Raw genomic sequence first — 20,469 nt, 5'->3', positions numbered from 1 at the left:
TGTACGCACTGCGTCACTGTGTGACAATGATTCAAACCACCAGTGTAGTGGTAGAATAACGGGGCTAATCCAACAATTATTTGATGGCAAAAGGCTTGAAATGTCAGCATGTTTTTAAAAATGAACAAAGCCGGAATGCATCGAATCATCTCAATAAAGTTGGGATTAATTCATCTTCTTTTGTTAAATAGAGTATGTGGCAGATTAGATGCTTCACAGCAGGCAGAACCACTTTCCACAAGTAAATAAAAAGATATATTCAGATTAAATGCTTTCTTGCATGTACGCACATCTTATATAATGTTTCAAACCACTAATACCCTAAAAAGATTAAAAAAACATTACATCGTAGCTGAGAATCTTTCTCATAATCAGACTGGAGCTAAATGGCGTCTCTGTCTTCAGTCTGTCTCAAAGGTTGGCGCGGTTGGTATTTAGCTTTGGACCTCCTCGATCTGTAGATCACCACTCCACATGCCAGGAGGCAGCCAACAATGAAGATGATGTTCAGGCCCATATTCAGGCTCGGGCCAGATGCTGAAATGGAAAACAAACAGACTAAAATTTAGATCAATAACATGATATATGTATATTTATATATCAGGCCAGTGTGAATAGCTGTGTCCAAACATAAAACACATTAAACGAAATAAGAGATTTGAGTGTTTGGATTAATCAGCATCATCTCCCCGCTGCTGAATTTGCAAACTGAATTGTTTTTTGTAGTAGTTTATTTATCAAGGACAATGCAGCGCACATTATTACATACAATTATCATACCATATCATCAAGCCATAACAATGTGAGTAGATGTGTTGCATAAAAGGTTTCTAGCCAATTGGCTAATTTGCAACCCCAGTCCTTGGTCAGGCATTTCTAAAAAGTTAATCCAAATATAATTTTATATAAAGAAAACTACATAGTGTGAATTACACAATCATGCAGCTAATACGTTATATACTATTACATCAACATTTCACAGAATCGTGACCACATTACACAGAACAGCATATCACGTAACAACACAAACCCCCGCGCACCGGACACTCACACTCACTCACCTATACCCTAACCATAACTTTGGCAGCCATATGCAAACAGCCATGCATCCACAGATAATACATTACTACAACACAACTGACTCAGTGCTTACATTTTTGGTTTCTTTCAGCCAGTATTTCACCATTCTATTAAATGTTTTCAGTTCAGTTTGTGGTTTTTATTTTGATTGGTAAATTATTCCAGAGATGGGTCCATATCACTGAAAAACATGACTGGCCGAAAGTAGTTTTGCGCCCTCTGCTGTGCAGTTGCCACCTCCTCCCCCTAGTGGCCACTCTCCTTGTATTTGTTTTTATCACAAAAGGACAGAGTATGGCTGGAGCTAGATTATTTGCACATTTGAAAGTCAGTTTAAGAAAAGAAAACTTAATAAAGCTATCAAAATTTAAAAGCTTGTATTTCTGTACTATCAAACAGTGGTGCCACATTGTTGGTTTCCGATCCATTATTTACAGTGCCTGTTTATATAATGATATGATAGTTTTGACTGTTGTCTGGGAAGCTTGGCCCCATACAGTAACACCAATAGGATAAGTGAGAGAGTATCATGGCATGAAAAAACAATACAGCTGCCTTAACAGGTATGTAATGCCTCATCATTCTAAAACAGTTCAGGTTTGTCTGCACAGTCTTACAGAGTTTATTAATGTGTTTATTGAATTTGAGTTGGGAATCCCGGAATAATACCGAGAAATTAAAATTCCTCAACTACCTGTATGACCTCTTGGTCTATTTTGATAATACGCTTGGCTTTCCCTCTTATAGAGAAGCACATAGATACAGTCTTTTTGATGTTGAGCGTCAGATGGTTATCTTTAAGCCACTAGGATATACCCTCCATTTCCTTGGTCAGGGTCTCTGCTACTGCGCTTGGTGTCCTAGCTGATGCATAAATCACAGTATCGTCAGCATACATTTGACAGTTAGCTGACTGACAGCATGTTGGTAAATCGTTTATATATAAACTAAAGAGCAGAGGCCCCAAGATGGAACCCTGTGGGATACCCATTGTGGATTGTAGGGGCATTGAGAGTTCAGTTTTTATTTTAACACGTTGCTCTCTATGCTCCAGATATGATGCAAACCAACCGATAGCATATTCAGAGAAATTGAAGGTGGTTAGTTTATTCAGGAGTATGTTGTGGTTCACAGTGTCAAAGGCCTTTTTAGGTCTATAAACACAGCTCCCACAACATTACCCTTGTCCAACTTACTCTTAATGTTCTCGGTAAGGTAGCCATTTCTGTAGAGTACCCTTGTCTAAATCCAAACTGTTTGGAGTTGATAAGTTTATTACTTTCAAAATGCTCTACTAGCTGTTCTGTGATAATCTTTTCTAAAATTTTGGAAAGAGCAGGCAGTATTGAAATTGGCCTCAGCTTGGTCCTTTGCAACCGGCCTTAAAAATTGGAGTAATGATAGCTTGTTTCCAACTTTGTGAGAATTTACCCATTCTTATGGAAAGATTTACCAAGTGGGTTGCCGGTTTAACCAAGGCAGAACAGTGAGTTCTAATAAAGGCAGTGTCCAACCCAAACATATCCTTTGCCTTAGACTTATTTAGTTTATTAACTATGTTATGTACTTTATCCTTACTGACCTCCTTAATTTGGAAAAGCTTTGATGACTCATACTTTGTGGTCTGTGATAGGGTTGCTGGTTCAAAATTCTCAGCAAGCTCCTCCACTGACTGAACAAAAAGTTATTAAATTAATTTGCAATAGTTAAATTGTTAGTACTGGTAACTTCCATGTTCGAACATAGGGATGCTCATAAGTGTACCTGGTACCAGAGCACCCTAGGCGCGAAGGTCAATGATCGATTTTATAATCGTTTCATCTGATCTGAGGCCGTATGTTTTGGACACTCGGGTGAAGAGAGGGGCAGAGTTGTCAACCGATCACCATCTGGTGGTGAGTTGGGTCAGGGGTGGGGAAGACTCTGGACAGACCTGGTAAGCCCAAACGTGTAAATTTGCCGTGAAAGAGGCAAAGCAGCGGGTGTGGGAGAAGTTTGGAGAGACATGGAGAAGGACTTTTGGTCGGCACCAAAGTGCTTCTGGAAAACTGTTCGCCACCTCAGGAGGGGGAAGCGGGGAACCATCCAAGCTGTGTACAGTAAGGATGGGACACTGTTGACCTCAACTGAGGAGGTAATAGGGCAGTGGAAGGAGCACTTTGAAGAACTCCTGAATCCGACCAATACGCCCTCTATGTTAGAGGCAGAGCTGGAGGATGACGGGGGATTATCGTCGATTTCCCAGGCGGAAGTCACTGATGTAGTCAAACAACTCCACAGTGGCAAAGCCCCGGGGGATTGATGAGATCCGTCCAGAAATGCTCAAGGCTCTGGGTGTGGAGGGGCAGTCCTGGTTGACCGCTCTCTTCAACATTGCGTGGAAGTCTGGAACAGTGCCAAAGGAGTGGCAGACTGGGGTGGTGGTTCCCCTTTTAAAAGGGGACCAGAGGGTGTGCGCCAATTACAGGGGTATCACACTTCTCAGCCTCCCTGGTAAAGTCTACTCCAAGGTGCTGGAAAGGAGGGTTCGGCCGATAGTTGAACCTCGGGTTGAGGAGGAACAATGGCAGTTCCGTCCTGGTCGTGGAACAATGGACCAGATCTTCACTCGCAAGGATCCTGGAGGGAGCCTGGGAGTATGCCCTAACCGGTCTACATGTGTTTTGTATTTGGAAAAAGCGTGGATGACCGGGTCCCCCGGGAGATACTGTGGGAGGTGCTGCGGGAGTATGGGGTGAGGGAGTCTCTACTCAGGGCCATCCAATCTCTATACGACCAAAGTGAGAGCTGTGTCCGGGTTCTCGCAGTAAGTTGGACTCGTTCAGGTGAGGGTTGGCCTCTGCCAGGGCTGCGCTTTGTCACCATACTGTTGGTAATATTTATGGACAGGATATCGAGGAGTACGGGGTGGGGAGGGGTTGCAGTTCGTTGGGCTGGGGATCTCATCGCTGCTCTTTGCAGATGATGTGGTCCTGATGGCATCATCGGCCTGTGACCTTCAGCACTCACTGGATTGGTTCGCAGCCAAGTGTGAAGCGGTTGGGATGAGGATCAGCACCTCTAAATCGGAGGCCATGGTTCTCAGCAGGGGTCGTGTATTACATTCCATCTATCGCACCGTTGTGAAGAGCTGAGCCAGAAGGCAAAGCTCTCGATCTGATCCGGTTTCCGTTCCTACCCTCACCTATGGTCATGAAGGTAGGGTCATGACCAAAAAGAACGAGATCCGGGGTACAAGCGCCGAAATGGGTTTCCTCAGGAGGGTGTCTGGTGTCTCCCTTAGAGATAGGGTGAGAAGCTCAGTCATCCGTGAGGAGCTCGAGTAGGCAGCTGCTCCTTTGTGTCGAAAGGAGCCAGTTGAGGTGGTTCGGGCATCTGGTAAGGATGCCCCTGGGCGCCTCCCTAGGGAGGTGGTCCCCCCCGCGCGTCCAGCTGGGAGGAGGGCGCTCGGGGAGAACCCAGGACTAGGTGGAGGGATTATATCTCCAACCTGGCCTGGGAACGCCTCGGGATCCCCCGTCGGAGCTGGTTAATGTTGCTCGGGGAAAGGGAAGTTTGGGGTCCCCTGCTGGAGCTGCTCCCCCGCGACCCGACACCGGATAAGCAGACAAAGATAGATGGATGGATGGATGGTAACTCCATTTACTTCTAATTCAGTTATTTGTTTTTGTGACTGGGCTTGAGTTTAGTGAGGCAATTGAGGTGCTTCCAAAGGGATGCGCTGTTTCCTTCAGATTCCTCAATCAGTTGCATAAAATAAGCGGTCTTTACCATACGCAGTTCTCTAACTACTGCATTTCTCAATCCTTTAAAGATGAGGAGATCAGTATTTGTTTTAGAAAGCAGCGATTTTTTCCAATGCATAGTCCCCTTTTTTTCATTAGCTGAAGAATATCATTATTCAGCCATGGTAGGGAGGTTTTTCGTTGTTTACCTTTAAATGTCTTTGTGTATTTCCCAATCAGATTTGTGAGGTTTTTTGACAGGGAGTTACAACAATTTTCCAAATCATTCGTTTGCAAAATGTTATTCCAGTCTAGGTTATTTAGATCATTTTAACTTGTGTCAGCTTATTTTTGGGGATGACCGTGTTCTCTGATTTATTTTTCTTCCCAAATATTGGTGACCGCTGTTTAGTAAGTTTTCGGACAGCCAAAGTCATATTATGATCAGAGAGCCCCGTTAACAGATTATACGTTCTAATGATTCGCTAGGTCTGTTAGTGACTATCAAATCTATTATAGTTTTAATTTCCGTGTAATCCTTGTTGGGCCCTTCATATTATGCTGAAAACTGTGTTTTAACAGCATCTTCTTTATATTTTTCTACGGTTTTCTCTAACCAGTTAATATTAAAATCACCAAAAAGATAGATTCGGTTCGACTATTTACATATTTAAAAAGTTTATCTAAGTTATCATAAAATGAAACATCATGGGATGGTGGATTATATAGCACTACAATGTTACAATTCATCTTAGGGGATAATACAACATTCAAAGCCAAACATTCTAATGGTGTATCCAGTTTGATTTCATTACAATTCAGAGTGTCTCTAATATAGAATAGTAGCCCCCCGCCACCTTTGCGGATGTTCTGTCCTTTCTGTAACCGGGGACATTAATCATACTGGTTGGGATGTTACTGTGCAGCCATGTTTCACTCAATGCCAAAAAGTCTAAATTAGAGTCGGTTAGCAGATGTTGAATCTGATCACATTTTGGCAATATAATCGGAATGTTCAAGTGTCCCACCCAGAATGCCTTTAGGTTTAGATGTAGGCTCCCCATATTACCCTTGCGTGATTTACAGTCTGAAAGAATCTGAATTCTCGTTGTTTTCTTACTGATTGGACACCGTGTTTACCGTGGTGGAATTGATGTTGCCTCTGCGAAGATGTCCGTCCCTCCGAGGCTCGCGCCAGCTGCGCAGTCCACCCGCGTACACCCTCCGGGGAAAGGTTAGTAATTGGACCTGGGTTTAGTTGCCGTCCCCAGACAGTAGGATCAGAATCAAGGGAACGTTGAAACCATGCCAATTGCTTCTTCTCTGGTTGTCCTACTTTCTTCATGCCGCGGCGGGGGGAACTCAAATTGTTTCTCGTGAGCAGATGGCGATGTTGGTTTTTTGTTTGCTCGGCATGGCGCAACAGGGTGATCCAATTGTTTGTTGATCGAGTAGATGACAAGATATCCACATCCGAAAAAGTTCAATCTCGGCATTCTATTTGTATTTACCGACTGGTCGTTATCAACCTGGGACATCTGTTTATTTGGCTTTTAAATGTTGACCAAGTAGTGACAGCAGAAGCCAACAGCAGAGTAGTAATGACCATTTCCTTCATCTTTTGATTGTTATTTAACTGGTTTCTTTGTTTTGTTCTTGAGCCAGTAACTAGTTGGTTAAAGGCAAAGGCTATTCTGCCAATTAGTAGCAGAAAAAATAAGTTAAAAAGGATTGGAGTGGAGCCTGACAAACCACCCAACCCTTCAGCAGCAGCCATGTTTAATTTACATACGTGACCTCAGTGTATCTGGTGATTTGATAGTATATGCTGGTGTATGTGCACACTCACCTTGGCTGTCAGAAGTTTTAGCCAGGTGCAAAGGTCCCTGGGAAATGGTGTGGCGGGAAGACTGGGCCACAGCTTCTCTTTTGACCCGAAGGTTCCCTGAGTTGGAGTTGATGCATCCTTGAGAACACCTGCTCCCGCGAACGCCAGTCTCACACAGGATGACCGAGCAAGTGATGTACACCTGCAGACACACAGAGGTAAAGTCGTAAAAAGTTCTATGTACGTTCTAAACAAAGTATGTGTGTAATGAAGACTATTGTGCAAGTGCATTTTCATTTAAGTAAGCTCAGCGTTATTTCATGCAGGACATGGAAGTCATACGTCTGCTGATTAAATTATCATTCCTATCATACACTCACCAATCACAGCCATTCCTACATCAAGGTGGTGCTTTTTAATGTGACTCCCTCCTCACTGGTCCCTGCTACACTGACGCTGCTTCACTCACAGCTGCTGCCGCTGGCAACACTTTGCCTCCACCACCCCAGCCTCCACCTTACAAGTTCAGAGTCCTAACATGAATCAAACTTTAAAATGCTTTGCAATGTCTTTCTTTTGGCTCACTCTTTTTTTTTTTCCCAGGGGGGTTTCTGCATGGTGCTTTCTGTCTCAGCTTAGCATGCTGCTTGGCTGGTCCAGGGAGCCTTATCAAGAGCGGAGCCATCAGCGCCAAGCATAACTGTATTTCCATTTAGTGCAATCAACGGTTAAATCTATGATGAGAGTGTTCCTGACTGAACTGCTTAATTCCAACTTTCAGAGTCCCTAAAATCTGATATTTTAACACCAACATAAGGGTTTTGATGTCAGGTATTTCCCAACGGTGGGACATTTTGCATTCACACCAAAGAGATGCCATTTAAAGAAGATAAATAATTGTATTTGTTGAACACGGCAGAGTTTTTTTTTTAAATTTATAATCATGCTATTAAATTAAATTTTTAGGTGGGGAAAGGTTGTGAAGATTTAAAGATATAATTTACATTATACATTATAACATACACCTTACCTGTTCATGAGCACCAATGAACTCAAAAGCCTCCATTCCAAATCTGAATTGAGATTTGGAGCTGTTGTAGATTTCCACCGTGTTGTCTCTTACACACCTGTGGCATGATGCAGATACAATGGTTAATAACTGATAAAAAGAGACATTTCTGGTACCAAACAAAAGCCTTTTCACTGCGTACACCTACCCATTTTCGATGATGGTGTAGCTGATGCGAGAGTTTGGGTTGTCATATGGAGTCGCCTTGCAGGACTCCACAAACAGCTCTGTGTTGGGGATGGAAGTGGTCGCCTCGATCTGCATGAAGATCATCTGTTTGAGGTACACCTCCACTGGGTAAGTGTGCTGCTTTCAATTTGTTTTCTGAACCGCTGGCTCTGGAAGAATTCAAACTGGAAGGTGAAAGCCCCGAAGCCCTTCTCTGTGAAGACGTACGGGTTCTTGTGCGTGAATCCCAGTGTCAGGTTGGTTCGCTTTGGATAGGCGCAGGAAAAGACGATCTCAACGTCATTTTTTCTGGAAATGATTTCAGTTGGGTCACCGGATGTGATCATGTTTTTGAAGATGATGTTGTTTTCATCCTCCTAAAAATGAAAGAGAATTTAATTAGGAGAGGAAGCAATAGGAATAGTTGTTACTACTACAAGTCAATACTTAAATAGTGACATGTATAAGTCAGACAGTCTTATTAGATTAAAGAATAAATGGTAACACTTTACTTGAAGGTATCTACATAAGAGTGACATGACACTGTCATGAACACATGACACTGTCATGACACAGTCATTACGCAGAACCCTAACCCTAACCATAACTTATCATGACAAAACCGAATGACACTTACTAAAAGAAGCTTTATGTCATAAACATTTATGACTTGTTTATAATGTTTATGACACGTTCATGACAGTGTCATGTCACTCTTATGTAGATACCTTCAAGTAAAGTGTAACCGAATAAATTTAAGAAACAAATCTTCAAATGTGTTGATGAATGAAGCCGTTACTAGTGAGTTTGGAGACTGATATCTAAAATAAAATGCATTATGAATCTATTTTCACATGTTACAACCAAGAAGTTGTCTAAGTTTAGTTTGGTGCCCTCAGCTGTTTCGGGATCAGATGACCAAAATGATCCATTTACAACTTCGCTAGCAGACTGGAGCTGACAGTTAGCTTCAGCTGGTAGCACTTCTGGTACTTTGTTGTTGGTTTCAAAATCCACGGTCTATTTTGGCCAATTCTGGCGAGCCATTCATCACTAGTCATAAGTCTAGCTACCAGGCATGCTGACTTTACATTGCTCTCCAACAAAGACAATTTAGCTATTGGAGCTAAATCGCAAAAACTAAAACCTGACCAGCCAAATAAACAATGAAACAAGTTGTGCTAAGCCAAAGAGTTTTAAGCCTGGAACCAAGTCAACCAACTACGAGATGAAATGTGACTATAAAACATTAGATTTTCTGCAAAAGAACATTTTGACAATGGAAAAAGGCAAAAGTACACGAATGGGTACCTAAACAACCATAGACTTCAATTGTAGCAATTCGCTAGTCGGTTTTTGGATTCGGTAAACATTTCCATAGTAACAGTGAGCTCCACCAAACAGAGACATCATTGTCACACTTAGGATTGTGGGTAGTGTAGTACGGACTTGTGGCATCTACAGGGGAATGGGATTTTCACTTGTGGAACCACATTGTTGAGTTCTTTGATTAAAATAATTGCTGAATACAGATGTGGTACACAGATGTGGTACAGTTTTGCGTCCTGTACCTCTACGGTGGTTCCACATGTGTTCAGCGTCATGACAGCCACCAGGTGGGTAGTGTTGGAGCGTGTTGTCAGGTCGCAGGAAGCTTCGCTGAAGTCGTTCAGATGCAATTTGCCCTCGTTGTGTCTGATGAGGTAGGACTTCTCCACTTCCACAGTTATCGTTGTTTCATTGCATGTCACAGTGGTTTCTAAAAAAAAAGGGTGAACATTTATTTGTGTTGGTAAATTACGTTAAACTTGAAATCTATCCACTTAAAGACAAACATTTCATTCATCCATTAAAAAATAAAACTATATCCCTAGAGTTAAAATAAAGTCAACTAACCATCGGATCCAACATCCACGATCACACAGCGTGGCTCTGATTGAAAGACTTGGTAATACCTAGAATAAAACATTGGAGAGAATGGATAGTTTAATGATATGAACTGTTGTGCCAGGGAATTAATGATCCAATTAGCTGATGCAAAATTTTACAAAAAACAAAATAAAAGACTATTAGGTATAAAAACTCACATGTCTCTTGCTTCCGAAATGAAGCAAATAGGAAAATGATCATTCAATTCATTTTCAGTTGGAGTCCAATTTATGATAAATTCTTCTGTGGAGATTTTCTGCTTTGAAATGCCCTTTGGTCCAGTGACAATCAAGTCATAAATCCTACAGGAGAAATAATGCTTTCATAACTTTGAAATGGGTAACATTCTTTCAAAGTAGATTTAAAAACCTTGTCAAAAGTGTCATATTGGTGCACATTACAGTAACGCATAAAAAACACATTTCTGCAAAATTATACGATGATTTTATTATTCCTTACGTGGTGTATTGTGCTTCAGATTTGACTTTGATTTCGAGGGTGCGGTTGACATACGCAGGAAGATTCACTCCATTACGCGGAGTTGGTGACGAGAAAACGGGAAAGTAATCCCCATCGAGGCATGAAGGGGCATTGTGATAGTCCACTGAAAATCAGAAGGGAGGAGATTAAAAAAGTTTATGAAATGTTAATATTCAAATCAGTCTTTTTAACAGTGGTGCAGCAGGGGGAGGGATTCTCACAAGCCCGAAATATTTTAGGTTTATAAAATAACTTCAACGTTTTGTCACTTCCCTTCAGTGTCTTTGACTGGATCAGTAAATCAATGAAGAAAAAGATCTACTGCGAAACTATAGCCTTGTATCCTGAACTCTCAAGATTAGTAATGCTGTTTACGGCGTTACCTTATGTAACTCAAAAACAGTATCAGACAATATCTGCCTCTTTTTAGGTGACAAGAGTGAAAATAAGTCAGCCTTAACATTTGTCCTGTTCTGGTTTTAGGTCATAGAGCTATTAGACACAAAATAGGATGTCAGCTCTACAGATTTGGCACCTATCATGTTTTTCCCAAAATGATGTGCAGGTGTTTAGGCATTCTAAAATTAAATGGCTTGAAAAGTAGCGCATATAGCTGCTGCCCTACAGAGGATGCCGCAGGACCCCCTATATGGGTTTGATGTGCTGTTAACAATGTCTGGTTCCACCCCTGGTTGTTTGAATATATAGAACATAACCATACCATAAACCGTGAACTGCAGAGGAAGCTTGCTCAAAGGAGCAATTGTTGTTCGGTAAGGCTGTGTGGTTGTTGGAGCAGCTGTGGTTGGAGCGACTGTAGTGGTAGAGACTGTTGTTGGAGTGGCTGTAGTGGTAGAGACTGTTGTTGGAGCGACTGTTGTTGGAGCGGCTGTTGGAGCGACTGTTGTTGGAGCGGCTGTTGTTGGAGCGTCTGTTGGAGCGACTGTTGTTGGAGCGGCTGTTGTTGGAGCGTCTGTTGGAGCGACTGTTGTTGGAGCGGCTGTTGTTGGAGCCGTCTGTTGGGCGACTGTTGTTGGAGCGGCTGTTGTTGGAGCGTCTGTTGGAGCGACTGTTGTTGGAGCGGCTGTGGTTGGAACAGCTGTTGGAGCGGCTGTTGTTGGAGCGTCTGTTGGAGCGACTGTTGTTGGAGCGGCTGTTGTTGGAGCGGCTGTTGGAGCGGCTGTTGTTGGAGCGGCTGTTGTTGGATCGTCTGTTGGAGCGACTGTTGTTGGAGCGGCTGTTGTTGGAGCGTCTGTTGGAGCGACTGTTGTTGGAGCGACTGTTGTTGGAGCGGCTGTTGTTGGAGCGACTGTTGTTGGAGCGTCTGTTGGAGCGACTGTTGTTGGAGCGACTGTTGTTGGAGCGGCTGTTGTTGGAGCGACTGTTGTTGGAGCGTCTGTTGGAGCGACTGTTGTTGGAGCGGCTGTTGTTGTTGCGTCTGTTGGAGCGGCTGTTGTTGGAGCGGCTGTTGTTGTTGCGTCTGTTGGAGCGACTGTTGTTGGAGCGGCTGTTGTTGTTGCGGCTGTTGGAGCGGCTGTTGTTGGAGCGGCTGTTGTTGTTGCGGCTGTTGGAGCGGCTGTTGTTGGAGCGGCTGTTGTTGTTGCGTCTGTTGGAGCAGCTGTTGTTGGAGCGGCTGTTGGAGCGACTGTTGTTGGAGCGGCTGTGGTTGAAGCAGCTGTTGGAGCGACTGTTGTTGGTGCAGCTGTAGTTAGGGTGGCTCTGGTTGCTGCTCGTTTAAGCCTCAACACTGAAAGAGGGTGCTTTGTCGTGTAGGATCCATCAGAGTAGGACAGTGTAATGGGTTTGTTGGGAAAGTCCTCCACCACAAGCTCAATTGGATGGTTTCCATATTGATTACTGTTTATATACTTTAGGGAGCAGGAGTTCTGACAAAAAGGAGAGATACTTTCATTACACAATATACATACCAACAACACAGTCTCACTCCCAGGGCATCAAAAACTGATGCGTGATCATGAGCCTTTGGTGCAAAAAGTATCCTTTAGTGTGCGTTAGACACAGGTGGCTTTCAACTAATTCAGATGCAAGCCATGGCGATATTTGACACTCTTGGTATTCCGTGGGGGTAATTTTAAAACACTGTTGGTAGGGATCACTTGGTGTCACTTTTTCAACGTGCAGGGTGAAACCACGGATCTTTCTATTCTGAATTTTTATTCCATGGACTTTTTATATATATATATATATATATATATATATATATATATATATATATATATATATATATATATATATATATATATATATATATATATATATATACATACAGTACAGGCCAAAAGTTTGGACACACCTTCTCATTCAAATGCGTTTCCAACTCTTGTGAGGCTAGTTCTTCGTCTGTATACTCGGGTTCGAATAAATAAGGACGACCATCAAACTCAAAAGGCTCTTCCGTGTGTTGTATATCTGCTATATTCTTCATACTCCAAGCTTCTTCCCTTATTAACAACTCCGGTCTTCACTCTTCACACAATACGCTCCAATCTGCACACTACTGTTTACCTTTTCCTGCTACAACTGAATTCCCGGGAGACAGCGCGATGCTACAGCTAAGCTTCAGTAACGCTATTACTGTGCAAGCCACAGACATCGTTTATCCCGTTTCCATGTAGTTACATAGTCACTGATATGGTCATAACCACTACAGTGCTCAATTACCTATTTTGAGGGGGAAATAATCTAAACCTTTCGCTGCGAAGGCATGATCTGTCCTATGCAGGACATCCACCAGACCACCGGGCGCTCCGTGGATTTTTATTGGGATGATTATCACAGAAGCCTGGCTGAATACACTCACCGGACGGCAGCTAACGGCTAACAGCTATCTGGCTGTACACACTCACCGGAGGGCAGCTAACAGCTAACAGCTATCTGGCTGTACACACTCACTGGAGGGCAGCTAACGGCTAACAGCTATCTGGCTGTACACACTCACCGGAGGGCAGCTAACAGCTATCTGGCTGTACACACTCACTGGAGGGCAGCTAGCAGCTAACAGCTACTACCACACTACTGTTTTTTTTATTTTTTCTTGAATACACTTCAAGACGTGACATGACCTGTCCTCTGGAGGACATAGCCACACTACCGCCGCTCCGTGGATTGTTATTGGGATGATTATCACAGAAGCCTGTCTGAATACACTCAACGGACGGCAGCTAGCAGCTAACGGCTATCAGCTAGCAGGGCAAGCTAGCTACCAGCAGGATCGAGACAGGGACCATTGACATATATAAAATGGACCAATAGACCCCGTTGCTCTGGACGGAGACCAGTGATGGCCAGCTTTACTGCGCAGCCTCCAACTGAGAGAGACAACGTAAATGTGACGTGAGCAACGTGTCTGAAAGTTGTAAGTCTTCTGGTAGCTGTGCCAAGAGAAATCTCAATCATTCCCAATCTTACAGAGATGGAGAGTGTAGGTATATGTAAGGAGATAACATAAGCACAGGCTAATTATTGCTAACTAACATGCTAGTTAACATTAGTAATTAAACCTAAACAGCTAATGTAAGTCGAAACTGCCTGCGAGCTTCTCCTGTACTATACGGTAATTCCTCTACTGTGTGACAGTAAGTCTCGTGGTTATGACCCAATCGTTAGCCTATTTTTACAAAAGCGTCTGCTACGGAGCCATAACGTGAGGTACAAGGTAATGGAGCCTTTTATACATTGTCGTGTTTCTTTAGAAATAAACAATGTATAAAGGTAGCAACAAAATGGCGCCATAGATGGCTCGACTTCTGAAGCGAATCTTACCCCCTTGACAGGGACCAGGGTAGGTGAATTTAAACAATGTCTGAGTTGAAAACGCATCTTGTTGACACGTAAGGGCCCTATTCATGTGGCACAGACATATTAATTGCATTTTGTGTCTGTTAAGAGGCACAGAGGCACTCTAAAACTTGCCCCGACCACTGCCGTTTTAGGTCAGGGGACGCTTGTAGTACGTAGCTGCAGCTTCTCCGTGTTAGCTGCACTAATTCGGGTCGGGGGGTTTTCTATCGAAAGTACTCGCGTAGCTATAGCGATCAAGATTAACGTAAAAATTGGCCGGAATTCTCCTTTAAGGTCTTAAGATGGCACAGACCAAATTTGAAGTTGATCGGATGAAATCTCTAGTAGAAGTTCGTTAAAGTACGGCAAGGGGAAATGGCCAAAATCACACTTATTTTGAACTTTCAATTCAAAATGGCATACTTCCTGTTTGGTTTAGAGTATGGCTCCAATGAGCTTTTTTGTACATCTTCACATGCTACATATGTGTACCACGTTTCATTAGTCTACGTTAAACGTACTGCAAGGGCTCCATTTATTTTAATTTTGTAGGGGGCGCTAGCGAGCCATTTTTGTGCGCCTATTCCCGAAACCCTTAAAGTACATACATTTTCACCAGGCTTGATGCAACCGTTCATTTTAGTAACTGTAAAGCCCCTCAAAAAGATTATTAATTTTCTGGACAAAGGAATAATAATAATTCCTTCAGTTTCTTGCTCTTGATGGAATTACTGTAATTGTTGGGGATTTGGAAATTATAGAGTGTGGTCTAGACCTACTCTATCTGTAAAGTGTCTCGAGATAACTTTTGTTATGATTTGATACTATAAATAAAATTGAATTGAATTGAATTGAATTTCAATAGGGCCGCTGTCGGTTCTCGGGCCCTAATTACATAGTTCGTTATAGTTCATGTTTTGCCATTTCAATAGTAACCACTTCCTCACCCATTCAGAAGTTTCAAAAATACGTTGGTGGTCCCGTAGCTTTTGGTCTTAGCAAAGATGGCCCCCGTTGAGTGTGAGTAGTCTCTGCATTAGTCCACTGCATATGGCCACATTTAACAGTATGCAAGTTGTGTAACAGTGGAATTTGGATGAATCAGAAAGCAAAAGTAGCTTAGCTTGCTAACACATAGCTAACATTAAATTACTAACATCTAACTTGCCCTCTCTTGTAGACATAGGTTGCTAAAATCATCAGTTAAAGGTATTATGGAGGATTTTCTTTTTCTGGGTGGATCATCAAGACTATTGGTCCTCCTAGTTGTCAATCATTCTGGTGATATCTTTATGTAAGGCCGTCGTACGCGCTCGTCCCTAGGTCCCTAGGTAGTTTTTGCTTTCTGCGCATGCGCACTTTCAGGTGTATATGTGTGGTGAGCATACGTAGTTAGCTACGGTTTCAGCCATTCATTGAAGCTCGCCGTTCTCACCGTGTTTTTTCAAAATGTCTGAGGGTCGCAAGAGAAAAAGTGTCTAGGAATTGTATGATAAAAAGAGAAAGGTCTCTGAAGAAAGAAACAAGACCGGAGTGTTTTTTGGAGAATTTTTCACACGCTGGCGTGCGCTAAAAGCACAGGTTGGGCTTCCCACTGATGCCTCAGTCGCGAAGTTTCTACTCAACAGGTAAAGTTTGGCATGCTATTTGGAGAAATCCATTTAAAATCACTGCTAGTAAAAGTTGATGTAAGCTATGATTAGCGATGCTAGCCCTGGCACAAGTCACGCACAAAAGTGCAAATCATTATCATGATTTTTCTTACTCGGAATGGTGTTGTGAGGTGTTATCATTACATAGATAGATAGATAGATAGATAGATAGATAGATAGATAGATAGATAGATAGATAGATAGATAGATAGATAGATAGATAGATAGATAGATAGATAGATAGATAGATAGATAGATAGATAGATAGATAGATAGATAGATAGATGGAAACTTTGGCCAATTCCTTACCTGATCTAAAGAGAAACCTGCAGTCAGCCCACACAGCCCACACTCATTTGTATTTGAGTTTGTTGGTACCCTGCATCTGACTTTGTCACCATCCGGATCAAAGACTGCCATGTTGAATGATCGTGGGCAGTTCCTCGTTACTCTGTAACAAGTGAATCAACTGAATCAGGAACAGTCTGTGTCTAAAAGAATATTCAACTTCATCATCCACCATCATGGAGATTGGTCTTTGACTAGACCTTAGCAGAATGTAAAATTACTAGTACAGTGCCCATTTAAGATGTGCCTGTAGTGTTAAGTTATCAGCACACTTAAACAACCGGACCCAGAGGGAGTCAGTGAGATGGAGGAAGAGAGCTCTCTTTGCCCGTCTGCTCCGAGATGACGTTATCCTCTGCTGTGTATAGTGTCTGGCTTTTGTTTGATATCTAGTTTCGGCAAAAATGCCTTTTTATTGCATAAGCCTACCTCTTTGCGAAATGCTCTGAGTAAATTTAATATGTGCTTGTATTGTGAAGGGTAGACAAGAAAGAGCGAGCGTTATGGCAGCTCTTCTTTTGTCTTTTTTCCTCAACATTTATTGTGGGTTGTTTAGTTTTATTCCCAGTTTATTAATATCCAATATCCAAACTGTTTTCCGAAATTCCATAGGATACCCAGGAAACCATGTGTGAAGTAGAGTGGACAATAGAGACAAACACACACACACACACACACACACACACACACACTGATTCCCCAGTTTATACTTGGATAAGGTGTCAGTCAGTTGGTTCAACACTTTGGTTTAGACTGAAATATCTCAACAACGGTTTAATGGATTGTCATGAAATCTGGATCAGATATCGATGGTACCATGAGAATTAATCCTAATGACTTTTGTATTCCATCTAGCGCAACCAGCAGGTTCACAGTTTTGGTTGTGAGTGAAATGTCTCAACAACTAAAGGAATGCCATGAAATTTGGTACACACAACTATGTCTCCCAGGATGAAAATGATTTTGATGAGCCCCTGATGTCTGCTTTAGCTCTATCTTTGTTTTCGAATGAAAAGCTTGCAACAATAATGACATTCCCATCAGGCTCAGTTGTACTTAGTGTGTATTGTGACCATAGACTGTACAAATAATGGACAAAGCTTCCGGGCCTGAAAGTGAAGCCAATTCAGAAGTGACTTAAAGCTGCATTCTATCTTATTTCCAGCAGGGGGCGACTCCACTGGCTCCAAAAAGAAGTCTGTTTCTATATAAGTCTATGATAAAATGAGCCTACCTCCCACTTGATTTAATTCAATTCAATTCAATTTTATTTTATTTATAGTATCAAATCATAACAAGAGTTATCTCAGGACACTTTACAGATAGAGAAGGTCTAGACCACACTCTATAATTTACCTCAGTATAGATTTTCATAATGACTTTATGGTCTCAATCACTAGTTTCAAGTCTTCTTCAACACAGTATGATGTTCATTTTGTAAATTATGATCCCATTTATTTTAGAATAAATGAGAAAGCAGGGAATGCTTTGATAGAGGCTTAGCAATGCGTACATTAAAATAGACCTGAACCTTGTTTTTTGGTGTCCGTGTTTTCGTCTTAAACTTTGACCCTCTCACTGTGTGTTTTCACTCCATCAAAGTTTATTGGGACATTTGGTCTCCTACAAATATCTTGTTCAGCGTTAGCTGGTAACTTTATGTAAAGTGTGACGATTTTCTGTTCTGCTTTGCAGATGAACGGTGGCAGTACCCAGAGGTCTGCGTTTAGCTACCAATAAATCTCCACTGGATGACTTGGCTCAGAAGGGTTGAAAATCGTCAACTTTCCCTTTTTAGCATTTAGCTTAGCGCAGCGCCATTCCAACCATAAACGACACTGGCTGAGCTGCGTCATCCTCCCCAGCTCTGCCCTCTCTTCAAAAATCGTCGGGTTGCAAAAACACAAGATGGCGACAGCAGTATCGACAAACTCAACGCCTTCAAAAAGACAGCCCACCAGCCAATGGGTGACGTCACGGATGCTACGTCCACAATTTTTACAGTCTATGAATGTGACAATAGTAAAAATCATACCTGCCTCATAAACACTCTCCTGAATATTATGTATATTCTAGCAGCAAAACCATTTAATCCCCTAACTAGTTAAAGAAGCTGCATGTATTTTCTAAAGTAAAAAGCATGTCATTACCTGAGAACAGGCAGCATATCAATGATGGGGGATCTGTTGGATTCACCAGTATCAGATCTGGTTCCCAGGTCCACATGTGCTGTCATTATCCAGTTACCCATTGAGTTCCTGAAGTTTGATGCCCAGACGCCCAGACCGATGTAAGGTATGACATTAGTGGGGTATCTGTGTGAAAAAATAATGGAATAATGAGTACAATATAGCAAATAATTATCAATAAAATGGCACAGTGGGAAGTAGCAATCCGATGTTAGCTCCAAACTATATTCACATGTTCTTAATTACAATACAAATGTTTGAAATTTCTTAATCAGTGTTTGAAAATGCTGCTGGTTTGATTTTGGTTGACCAATCACAACAGAGTGCGTCAGCTGACCAATCAGAGCAGACAGGGCTTTTCAGGAAGGCGGGCCAAGAGCTCGGACAGAGTGTTTCAGACAGAGGTGCTGCAGCAATGGGCAGTATGAGAAACATAATGTGTTTTTTGAACATCAAAGCATGTAAACATATTCTAGTAGACACCAAGAGTACAAATATGATGCTAAAAAGGTATATAATAGAGGCTCTTTAAGAAATGCTATAAGTAATATCTCACCTAATCTCAAAGGGGAGGTTGCTGTTGAGGTTTATTTTGTTCACCGCGTCATATTGGCACCAGTAGAAACCCAAGGAATTACTGTAAAAAGCTGTGCTGGTGGTTTCGGTCTGGGTCCCACAGTCACCAGAAGAGCATGAGTAGTAATTCAAATTGCAGTAAATTGTAGTTTGCTTGTTGTGAAGTTCCACCTGTAAAAAGATTATGCAAAGATAACACATGTAGCAATCGACCCACAGTTTGTTGAACTTTAGGTTAGCAAAAATGTAAAATGTGGAAAAGCAGGTGTTAAATACAGCTGCAAAGTATGTCATATATTTTTGAGTTGTCGGCAAAACAAGACATTTGAGGACGTCATCTTGGGTTTGGGAAAAACATTTTTCCCCATCTGGTAATTTTATAGACCAAACAACTAATCGATTAATTGAGAAAACAATCAACAGATTAATCAACAATGAAGCCAGCCAAACTTTAAATGTACGTGTATCTAGAAGTGATCCGACTATCATAATTCATTATATTAGATTTAAGAGGAAATCTTCTTTTTCTCTGACAATGAAAATACCTAACTTAATCAGGATGTGTCTGGATACCCTCTAATGAGATTTGCTTGACACCCAATGTTTAACTTACCTTATAAGTCCCATCTGAATACTGTGCTTTTGGGGTGAAGGTCAGTGATCCGCCATAGTACGAGTAGTACCATGCAGAGGCAGATGAGAGCATGAGCAGCAGATGCAGCAGCAGCACTGTGAGAGAAGCCATTCTCCTGAATGCCTCATCTTCAGTGGGATCTGCTACTTAAATACTCTTCTGCAAGGAAATGAAGACAATACATGTTTTTTTTCTAAATGATATGTTAGAATAATGAAGAATGTAGTAGGACTAGTTTCACCTGTGTTTTCAAAAGTTACCGGCATTCATATTCACTACCTGGCATCAGTAATCCTAAACCCAGAGCCAACAGGTAATAGTTAAACCAGTTTAAAAGGTTTAACTGTGTTTTTAGAAGATGCACTGCAGCCAACTATACTTTTAAAAATGTAACCTTGCTCATAATTCCCATTTTTACTTAATGTATCGTTAAATCTAATTATGTCTTATGAACACAGTGACCTTTTTTTTTGTATCCTAATTACATATAAATAAAACACTCTATTTAATGTATTCTGATACTCCTCAAGCCTGGAGCTACTGGCGTCAAATGAGAAACATTAAATGGCATGATGATTAGCAATGTGGTCAGTGTGTTTCAGTGGCGGGGGACTCGAGTCGCACAACTTGACTCGAGTCAGACTCGAGCAACAAATTTGAGGAGTTGAGACTTGCTTGACTTATATTTATAAACGGCTCAACTTTGACTTGGTATTCAAGACTTGCCACTTAACTTAGACTGTCAATCTGAAACAATGTTGTCTTTTGTTTTGCTGAGGTATTTCTCCATTTATGGCATGAAGTAATTCTATTTACATAATTTGAATAAGGTTTTGATGGCTGATGAAAAAGGAATGTCAGAAACAAGACAAGATGACAAACAACACACCATACAGAATACAGATGAGAAACTTTCTCCACAGAGTATGAACAAACGTCTCCTGCATCGCATGCAAGCAGCAATAAACCATCACTAATAATTATTTCTGT

At 41.8% G+C, this 20,469-nt stretch overlaps 1 protein-coding gene across 1 annotated transcript; it reads right to left on the bottom strand.

Moving 5' to 3' along the window:
• Window positions 1-382: 382 nt before the first annotated feature.
• On the bottom strand, window positions 383-19,617 carry LOC120556516 (flocculation protein FLO11-like). The gene is given in 14 exon segments (XM_039796161.1): window positions 383-537; window positions 6,655-6,835; window positions 7,664-7,760; window positions 7,851-8,011; window positions 8,014-8,247; window positions 9,442-9,629; window positions 9,767-9,825; window positions 9,958-10,101; window positions 10,259-10,403; window positions 11,001-12,165; window positions 16,042-16,183; window positions 18,231-18,395; window positions 18,826-19,016; window positions 19,459-19,617. Coding segments are annotated over 14 exon segments (3,159 nt in total). The 5' UTR covers window positions 19,591-19,617.
• Window positions 19,618-20,469: the final 852 nt, after the last annotated feature.

The sequence above is a fragment of the Perca fluviatilis genome, chromosome 3 (assembly GCF_010015445.1).
Source record: "Perca fluviatilis chromosome 3, GENO_Pfluv_1.0, whole genome shotgun sequence".
Classification (NCBI taxonomy): domain Eukaryota; kingdom Metazoa; phylum Chordata; class Actinopteri; order Perciformes; family Percidae; genus Perca; species Perca fluviatilis.
Note: the sequence above shows the minus strand (reverse complement) of the source record. Positions and strands in the feature narration are given on the sequence as shown.